The following is a 10,025-nucleotide window of genomic DNA, read 5'->3' on the forward strand; positions in this document are numbered from 1 at the left end:
GTGGAGCTTTTTGCTTTGATTTGACTTCCACCTTTCTGAAATCTAGATATTTTCAGTTCTCCTGTACAGCCCTATTTGATTTTCCTCCCCTCCAGGAAGGCACCCTTGATGCCTCCACCTTGTGCCACCTCAAAGATGGCTCTTGCCCCTACACTTTTCTTTTTCCTCCCCAAGACGGAGTCTTGCTCTGTCACCCAGCCTGGAGTGCAATGGCGCGATCTCGGCTCACTGCAACCTCCGCCTCCCGGGTTCAAGCAATTCTCCTCCCTCAGCCTCCCGAGTAGCTGGGATTACAGGCACGTGCCACCACGCCCAGCTAATTTTTGTATTTTTAGTAGTGACAGGGTGTCACCATGTTGGCCAGGCTGGTCTCGAACTCCTGACCTCATGATCTGCCCACCTCAGCCTCCCAAAGTGCTGGGATTACAGGCGTGAGCCACCGTACCCAGCTTAAACTTTTGTCACAGCAAAACCAGGAAGGTTGGAGGGTAGGAAGACCACAGTGCATGGTTAAGGGTGATGGAAGAGGAGGGCAAGGGTCAGGTCTCCAAGAACTTCAGATGCCAGCGTGAGAGTCTGGGACCTTCTGAGGGCACTGGGGAGCCATGGAAAGTCTGTGAGCCAGGACAGCCCTGGGGCTATGTGCAGGATGAACCAGAAGGGAGACACTGGAGGCTGGGGTTGGGGAGGAGGTTGAGGTGATGATGCAGGGAGAGAAGATGAGGGTTGAGGTGGGGCTGGGCCTGGGAGGGCTGGAAAGGAAGGCTGGATATGAGTTCACCCTTTGGAGAAGTTTGGGTGGGTGGCATTCTCACAGAAGGAACAACATGTAGAAAAACCTGGGGGGTGAGGACACCTGTGAAATGTCCTGGATGGTGGAGGCTGGAGTTTGAGGTGGGAGAAATGAATGACGTGGCCGGAAATGTAGGTCAGCAGAAGATGATGCCACTGAGAGCCAGGCAGAAGAACTTGGACCTGATCCCGAGGGCCTGGAGAAAAGGAAGGACGCGCTCAGATCTGGGCTTTAGAAAGACCCTGTGATCTTTGTCTTAAGAATCAAAGAAATGTAACATTTTATCATGGGGACGTGATGGAAGGAAGTGGCTGATTTGTGAGCTGATGGAATTATGAAGTCATGTGAATGGCCTGGGCTCCCCTTGACCAACCTTCTCTGGACAAGCCGTGAAATTCACCAGGGTCACCAAGAGGAACCCAGTCAATGACAGTCAAGACCAAAATCAGCTGCAGTTAATTGAGAGAAAATTGGCTTACTTTTTTTTAACGGAGTCTCAGAGTTTCACTCTGTCACCCAGGCTGGAGTGCAATGGCACAATCTCAGCTCACTGCAGCCTCTGCCTCCCGGGCTTAAGCAGTTCTCCTGCCTCAGCCTCCTGAGTAGCTGGGATTACAGGTGTGTGCCACCACACCCAGCTAATTTTTTTTTTTTTTGTATTTTTCTTTTTTAGTAGAGACAGGGTTTTGCCATGTTGACCAGGCTGGTCTCAGACTCCTGACCTCAAGTGATCCATGCATCTCGGACTCGGAAAGTGTTGGGATGGCAGGCGTGAGTCACTGTGCCTGGCTTGAAACTGGCTTTCTGAATGGATAATAAGAATAATGATAGTCATGACAACAATAATAATAATAATTTAAAATATACTTATCAGCACTTGCCAGGTACATATATTAACTGATTTGTGCCTTACATGTATTAACTAATTTGATCCTCATTGCAAGCCTGTGAGGTGTGGATACCATTATTGTTCCCATTTTACAGACAGGGAAACCAAGGCACAGAGTGGGTCCATGGTGTGACCAAAGTCTCACAGCTAGTAGGTGGCCGCACCAGAATTTAAATGCTAGGGGCTGGTGCCACAGTTTGGGCTTCTAACCACTCTTCTGTACTGAAGACTTCTTGTAATTCTGATATGTTTCGGAACTGAGCATTAAAAGGTTTAGACATTCAACCCTTCATATGAATTTTATTTTTTTGAAGCAGAATCTCTGCACTTTCGGTATTTTAGGTGACTGTGTGTCTAAGAGAATTTCACCTGTTATAAGGAAAGCCTTGTGACTTCAGCTTTAAATGTGTAATAACTGAGCTGTGATTTTTAAGATGGCGTTACACCAAGTTAATATCCAGCATTGGGATATCTGAAAGAATGCAACATGGATCATATTTATGAATACAACTGTACACTCAGATATACAAACTCACTTCAATGCTTTGGAAGTGTTGCCTAAAAATCAAGGGACTTCCAGAAGAGATTGAACGTGTTGGTTTTAGAAATGTAGTTTAAAATGTCTGAAGGTGTTTAATTAACTTAGTTTGTAAATAGGAGCAAACATTATTATAAGGACCCCATTGGCCGGGCGCGGTGGCTCACGCCTGTAATCCCAGCACTTTGGGAGGCCAAGGCGGGCGGATCACGAGGTCAGGAGGTCGAGACTATCCTGGCTAATATGGTGAAACTCCGTCTCTACTAAAATACAAAAAAATAATTAGCCAGTGTGCCGCCTGTAGTCCCAGCTACTCGGGAGGCTGAGACAGGAGAATTGTTTGAACCCAGGAGGCAAAGGTTGCGGTGAGCCGAGATTGCACCACTGCACTCCAGCCAGGGCAACAGAGCGAGACTCTGTTTCAAAAAAAGAAATTAAAAAATTAAAAATAGAAAATAAATAAATAAATAAAAGCAACAGATGTCTAAAAGAAAGAAAAAAAAAGATTTATCTAGACCAAAATGGGTTGTAAACAACTTAAAAGACTAAGGAAGAAGTAGGTCACTGGTTTTGTCACTTAATTAATTAATTAATTAATTAATTAATTTTGAGATGGAGTTTCACTCTTGTCTCCCAGGCTGGAGTGCAATGGCACGATCTCAGCTCACTGCAACCTCCACCTCCTAAGTTCAAGCGATTCTCCTGCCTCAGCCTCCTGAGTAGCTGGGATTACTGGCATGCACCACCACACCAGGCTAATTTTTGTATTTTTAGTAGAGACGGGGTTTCCCCATGTTGGCCAGGCTGGTCTCAAACTCCTGACCTCAGGTGATCCACCCACCTTGGCCTCCCAAAGTGCTGGGATTACAGACGTGAGCCGCCGCACCCGGCCATGGTTTTGTCACTTTAATGAATGAGATATTAATTCTCGTGATCAAAATAAACCTCAGAATAGGTTTTTGTTATTTTGGTTTTTTTTTTTTTGTTTGTTTGTTTGTTTTTTGCTGTGCACTAAAACCAGTCTTGAGTGCTCTAAAATCTCCCCTTCAAAGAATTACAGATGTGAGCAATACAGCTTGGTTGGTTTTTTACCCTCAAGGAATGAGGGCTCAAAGAGGAGAGCATGTTCAGGAGTCTTTGTCATTTTGTTCACGGACACCTGAGTCTGATTGTTCATGGACACCTGTGTCTGGCACATCACAGATGAATGTTTAGTTAGTTCTTACTTCCTAGTGAGGACAGAGACAAGAAGACACGAAGACAGATGCAAAGAGCTGGCAGCAGACGGAAAGAAAAACTGGCATAGAGACGACGGCAGGAGAGGCGGCCTCAGATGGCCTAGGAGTGGGGAGGGAGAAGCCACCTTTCGGGTTCCCCACCCAATACCCATTTCCCAAGCCATCTGCCCCTTTCCTGGCCTCTTGATCTATTTTCCCATCAACAAGTAGCCCTGCCCAACGTTCTCACCCATGCCTGGCCACACCAGCCGAGCCACAGCACCTGTGGGTTCCCAGACTGGGTCCCTGCCTCTTTCTGGGCCCAGAGTGAGGGCAAGAGAAGGAGTTCAGGGCTCCCTCTGCAAAGTGGCTTGAGTCTCCCCTGCCCAAAATGCAGGGAGTGGGAGGCAGGAAGACAGGGAAGGAGGAAGGAGTGGAAAGAGAGAGAGACAGAATAATACAAATACAGAAATACAGAGAAAACACACAGAGAGCCTGGGACACAGGGGCACACAAAGTCAGAGAGAAAAGAGAAGATACAGAAAGATACAAAGGGAGACACAGAGGTGTAAAGAAAGAGAGATTAACAAGAGAGTCCCAGATACACGCAAAGGGGCAAGAACACAGTTTTCAGGGCGGTGTCTATGATCATCCTCTTGATTATGGTGATGGTGTGACAGGTACCTAAAGCCATCAGACTCCACCCTTTAAATATGCAGTTTGGGCCAGGCATGGTGGCTCACGCCTGTAATTCCAGCACTTTGGGAGGCAGAGGTAGGTGAATCATTTGAGGCCAGGAGTTCAAGACCAGCCTGGCCAACACGATGAAACCCCATCTCTACTAAAAAAAAAAAAAAATCAGCCGGGCATCGTGGGGCACCTGTAATCCCAGCTACTCCGGAGGCTGAGGCATAAGAGTCGCTTGAACACACAGGAGGCAGAGGTTGCAGTGGGCCGAGATCACACCACTGCCCTCCAGCCTGGATGACAGAGCAAGACTCTGTCTCAAATAAACAAATAAACAAAAAAACAACCAGTGTGTTATACCTTAGCTATACCAAAAAAAAAAAAAGTGTTGTCAACAGATGGAGCAGAAGTGAAATAAAGGAAAATAAACGGGCTGAGAGCTCTAAGGTATATTTGACAAATCACGCAGAACCTTTAAAAAAGATAGAATCACAGAGGCATAGAGAGACAGAGAGCGAGGAACAGGGAGACAGCACCACTTGTGGCCCAAGGAGAGAGAAACAAGGCTCCTAAGACAGGAGAGAGAGAGAGAGAGAGAGAGCTAGACAGAGAGACAGCCAGACAGAGAGAGAGACAGAGAGACAGAGAGGCGAGAGGGAGAGAGAGAAGGAGAGAAGGGAGGGGTGGAGAGAGACATGAGATATTGAGAGAGACTCAAAAAGATAGCCCTGGGAGAACCACAGTGAGATGGAAGAAGACTCTGAAAAAAAAAAAGAAAAAAGAAAAAAACAGAGACAAAGATGGAAAGAGGAGTATCGAGGGGGAACAGACAGTGGTGGAATGAGCAAAACGCAGAGAAGAAAGCAAGCGATCCAGGCGCCAGGAATAGTGACACAGAGTTGGTGAGAAGCCAGATCCCGAAGGCTGGGGGAGGCAGGGAAGGGGCTGGCCTGGCTTCCGGAGACCCCTCCCCATCCTCCGAGCCAGGGAGGTAGGGAGTGGTATTTGGGACAGGGTGGGGGGTGCTCTGGGGGTGGAGATGGGGGGAACAGGAGGAGCGATTGCTAAGGCCCAATAGGCACCTCATTGCCCGGGAATGTGCCCCAGGGAGCAGTGGGTGGTTATAACTCAGGCCTGGTGCCCAGAGCCCAGGAGGAGGCAGTGGCCAGGAAGGTGCAGGCCTGAGAAATCCGCGGCTGAACTGGAAGCAAATCCCCCACCCCCTACCTGGGGGACAGGGCAGGTGAGACCTGGGGTGGGTGGCTCAGCAGGCAGGGAAGGAGAGGCGTCTGTGCGTCCTGCACCCACAGCTTTCTCTGTCTTCCCTCCTCGCCCCGTCTGGAGGTTGCTAGACTCCTATCTTCTGAATTCCGTAGTGCCTGGGTCTCAGCACAGTGCTGATGGTGGCACAGCGTCCTTGTGCTTCCTCTCTACCTGGGGAAATAAGGTAGGGGAGGGAGGGGAAGTGAGTTAAGGGCTACTGGGATCGCCTGGGCCTCTCAACCCTCTGACATCCCCCATCCAGGTGCAGTGGCCATGTCTACAGCAAGAACGCCCTGGATGTGGGTAGTCTGTGCTCTGATCACAGCCTTGCTTCTGGGGGTCACAGGTAACCAGAACTCTGGGGTGGGGGGCGTGGGATAGGGAGGACTGTCTCTGCGTCACTAGAGTGCCTGTCCCCTGGGGAACTGTGTGAGCCTGGGCGTGACTCTGGGACTGGGTGATTGTGAGTCTCGGTCTGTATTTGTGGTTGTGCGATTGTATGTGGCCCTGTGACTGCCACGGTGTGTGTCGGGGAGGGGGATGCCTTTTCCCATAGCAAGTGACTGTGCGGCAGGCGGCACTGACCCTTCGAGGCTGTATGTGTGGTTTCGTGATTGTGTGTGCATTTAAGATTGTGTGTGGCTCCACAGTGATGTGGGTGAATGCATGTGGCACTGGGGGTGTTTACTGTGTATTTGGCTGTGTGTGGAGACTTGGCTTTGTATATGACTGCAGGGATCTGCAGGTCCTGTCCCTGAGGTCCCGGGATTTCGTGCAACAAAAGCGGTCATCACCATGGAAATGTGTGACTGTGTGCTTGCAAGCGATTATGTGATTGTGGCTGAGTGTGACATGGGTGCCTGTATTTGTGACCTTGTGACTACCTGAAGCTCTATGTAGGGGTGACTGTACGTGACTGTGTGTGTCTGTGTAAGGCCGTATAAATACTACGGTATGTGTGATGGTGCAGCTGTATGTCTGGAGTTTCTGTCTCTGCCTGGAGGGATAAAGGGTGCAGGGATGGCTGTCTCTGGGAGATGGGTGCTAGATGACCGACTTGAGGTGTGTGCCTGTGTGCAGAAGAGTATGTGGCAGTCTGAACATCTATGCAAACATGGCATCTTTGCATGCACTGAGACACTGTGGATGAGGGTGTGCGATCCCGCAAGGCTGCCCAGGAGCGTATGTACCTGGTGAGCATGTGTACCTGGAGACAGAGCTGTACTGTCAGCTGCGCCTGTGGAGGCAATGCTTGCCTGTCTGCAGAACCGCGAGCACATTTGGAGGTTACTGCTGTTGCGTGCCTGGTTCTCCGGGTGAGTTCGTGAGTGATGGTGGTGCCAGGGCCATTAGCAAGGGTAAGAACCAGGCCAGGCGCGGTGGCTCACGCCTGTAATCCCAGCACTTTGGGAGGCCAGGGAGGGCGGATCACCTGAGGTCAGGAGTTGGAGACCAGCCTGGCCAACATGGTGAAACCCTGTCTCAACGAAAAATACAAAAAATTAGCTGGTGTTGTGGCGCATGCCTGTAATCCCAGCTACTCGGGAGACTGAGGCAGGAAAATCGCTTGAACCCAAGAGGTGGAGGTTGCAGTGAACCGAGATCACCCCATTGCACTCCAGCCTGGGCAACAAGAGCAAAACTCCGTTTCAAAAAAAAAAAGAAAAGAAAAGAAAAGAAAAAGAAAAAGAAAAAAAGGAGTAAGAACCAGTGAATGGGCATGGGAGGACTGATGATGGAGTGGGGCATGTATGTAGTCTGTAGGTCTGTATATGAGAGGAGGAGATTGACAGGATCCAGGAGGCAAGGTCGTATCCGAGAATTCAGAAACCTATGCCTGCTCTTCCCCTCCACCTGGCCCCCTAAGCTGACCCCTTCTTTCCTGGTCTAGCTTTGGGAACCCTAGCTCCGCCCATGAGCTCTGACCCCACCTCCTTTCCTCAACCACACCCCTAGGCCAGACTCTAGTTGACCCCGCCTTAGGCCGCAACCCTTTGAGCCAGGCTCCAGTCCCTATTCTGTGGGCACGTTCTAGAACCCCCTAGAAAGTCAGAGTCAGAAGTCAGAGGGTTTTTTTTGTTTTTTGTTTTTTTAATTTTTTTGGAGACAGAGTCTTGCCCTTTCTCCCAGGCTGGAGTGCAGTGGCGTGATCTCGGCTCACTTCAACCTCTGCCTCCCGGGTTCAAGTGATTCTCGTGCCTCCACCTCCTGAGTAACTGGAATTCCAGGCGCGTACCACCACGCCCGGCTAATTTTTGTGTTTTTAGTAGAGACGGGGTTTCACCTTGTTGGCCAGGCTGGTCTCGAACTCCCAACCTCAGGTGATCCGCCCGCCTCAGCCTCCCAGAGTGCTGGGGTTACAGGTGTGAGCCAGTGCACCCCGCCCAAAGTCAGAGCTCTCTATAGGAGACTCTAACATGTAACCCTGGCCTTGGCCCTGACCAAGTCGATTCCAAACCCCTTCCTGCCTCCAGCCCTGACCCCACTCACTGAGGCCTGACCCCACTTCCTGAGACCAGTTCCATCCCTAAAGCCCTGGTCTCCCTCCCATCCCCAGGCTCCAGCCCCCACAGCCTTGGCTCTACCCCTGAGCTTGTTCAGGAATCCCGTACCCAATTTTATCCTCCCATTTAGTTCTAGCCAATTCCAGGAATCCGTGAGGTCCAGTTAGAGTCCAGCAATCCTACCTGAGCCTGGGCTCTGTCCTTAAGCTTGAGCCTGGTCTTGAGCGGTGCCACTCTTATTCTCCAGGCCCCGCCCCTAAACCCTGGCCCCGCCCCCTCAGCAGGTCAGACACCCACCCTCTAGTAGGTCTGGCCTCTTGAGTCTGAGACCCACCCCGAGCCCAAGCCCCGCCTCTGAGCCCCGCCCAACCCATTTTCCGTCCTCAGAGCATGTTCTCGCCAACGATGATGTTTCCTGTGACAATCCCTCTAACACCGTGCCCTCTGGGAGCAACCGGGACCTGGGAGCTGGGGCCGGGGACGATGCCCGGTCGGATGACAGCAGCAGTCGCATCATCAACGGGTCCGACTGCGATAAGCACGCCCAGCCGTGGCAGGCTGCGCTGTTGCGAGCGCCCAACCAGCTCTACTGCGGGGGGGTGTTGGTGCATCCACAGTGGCTGCTCACGGCCGCCCACTGCAGGAAGAAGTGAGTGGGAGTTCCAAGAGGAGGGCTGGTGGGGACGAGGAAGTGGGGTGGGGGGGCATGGAGGTGAGGGCTGGTGGGGACGGGTTGGGGATGTGGGAGCAGGAGGAGGTCAAGTTGGGGATAGGACTAAGGATGGAGTTTTGCTGGAGAGTAGGGTGGGAGGATGAGGTTGGAGAGGGGAGACTGTTGTGGTAGGGAACGGGAAGGAGCTAAGGATGGGTTGGATTCCAGGTTAAGAGCATGTAATTGTTGAATGGTTTGGGATGGAAGCGGAATTGGGGTTAGGAGCGTATATTGGTCGAATGGTTTGGGATGGAGGTGGAACTGGGATGGGCTTTAGAATTGGGGGTGGGTGAAAATCGTGCTGGGGTGGAAATGAAGATGGAATGGAGGTAGTGTTGGGATTGGGAACAGATACAGAATTAAGGGTGGGAATTGGAATTTGGGTTGGGGTTGGGGATGGTTGGATTTGGGCCCGAGAATGCATGTGTGATGGTTTCTGGGTAGGGAAAGGATTAGGGTTGGGAATGGGATGGGTTTGGAATTGTGATTGGGATGGGGCCAGGCATGGAACTGGAGACCAAGATGGAGTTGAGGATGGTTTGCGGACTGGGGGTGAGGGTGGGACTGGGGCTGGGGCTGGGTGTGGGGTTGGGATTGGCGTTGGACATGGAGATAGAGATCAGTGTTGGTGGTGACCTGCCCCATCTTCCTCAGAGTTTTCAGAGTCCGTCTCGGCCACTACTCCCTGTCACCAGTTTATGAATCTGGGCAGCAGATGTTCCAGGGGATCAAATCAATCCCCCACCCTGGCTACTCCCACCCTGGCCACTCTAATGACCTCATGCTCATCAAACTGAACAGAAGAATTCATTCCACTAAAGATGTCAGACCCATCAACGTCTCCTCTCATTGTCCCTCTGCTGGGACAAAGTGCTTGGTCTCTGGCTGGGGGACAACCAGAAGTCCCCAAGGTGAGTGTCCAGGTTCTTCTTGATACCGACCCATCTCTGCCACCTTCCATCTTTCTCCACCTCTCATTGTGTTCCTGTTTGACAGTGCACTTCCCTAAGGTCCTCCAGTGCCTGAATATCAGCGTGCTAAGTCAGAAAAGGTGCGAGGATGCCTACCCGAGACAGATAGATGACACCATGTTCTGCGCCGGTGACGAGGCGGGTAGAGACTCCTGCCAGGTGAGGACACCTCTCTCTTTATTCAGCAGATGCACACTGAGTGCCAGCTCGATAACATGAACTTTGCCAAGTTCTGAGAATCCAGCCATCGCCAAGACAGTCAGGACCCCTGTTCTCACAGAGCTCAAACCCTAGAGTAGTGGTATTTAGTAGAAATAATGCTGAGCTGCTTACGTCATTTCCAATTTTCTAGTAGCCACATTAAAACAAGAAGTAAAGGCCGGGCGCAGTGGCTCAGGCCTGTAATCCCAGCACTTTGGGAGGCTGAGGCGGGCGGATCACTTGTGGTCAG

The 10,025-nt window shown here is 51.2% G+C and overlaps 1 protein-coding gene across 4 annotated transcripts in view; it reads left to right on the forward strand.

Annotated features, from left to right (window-relative positions):
• Positions 1-5,219: 5,219 nt before the first annotated feature.
• The window catches only part of KLK5 (kallikrein-related peptidase 5), a 10,417-nt gene continuing 5,611 nt past the window's right edge, over positions 5,220-10,025 (forward strand). The window contains exons 1-6 of one of the 4 annotated variants that reach the window (XM_011946286.1): positions 5,225-5,363; positions 5,501-5,571; positions 5,650-5,733; positions 8,279-8,540; positions 9,258-9,514; positions 9,600-9,733. In XM_011946286.1, coding sequence (XP_011801676.1) covers positions 5,661-5,733; positions 8,279-8,540; positions 9,258-9,514; positions 9,600-9,733 — 726 coding nt within the window. In that variant the 5' untranslated portion in view covers positions 5,225-5,363; positions 5,501-5,571; positions 5,650-5,660. Of the gene's footprint in view, positions 5,572-5,649; positions 5,734-8,278; positions 8,541-9,257; positions 9,515-9,599; positions 9,734-10,025 lie in introns of all 4 variants that reach the window. The other 3 variants (XM_011946287.1, XM_011946285.1, XM_011946289.1) reach the window with 3 other exon arrangements.

Source organism: Colobus angolensis, unplaced genomic scaffold (assembly GCF_000951035.1).
Source record: "Colobus angolensis palliatus isolate OR3802 unplaced genomic scaffold, Cang.pa_1.0 Scaffold25, whole genome shotgun sequence".
NCBI classification, from domain to species: Eukaryota; Metazoa; Chordata; class Mammalia; order Primates; family Cercopithecidae; genus Colobus; species Colobus angolensis.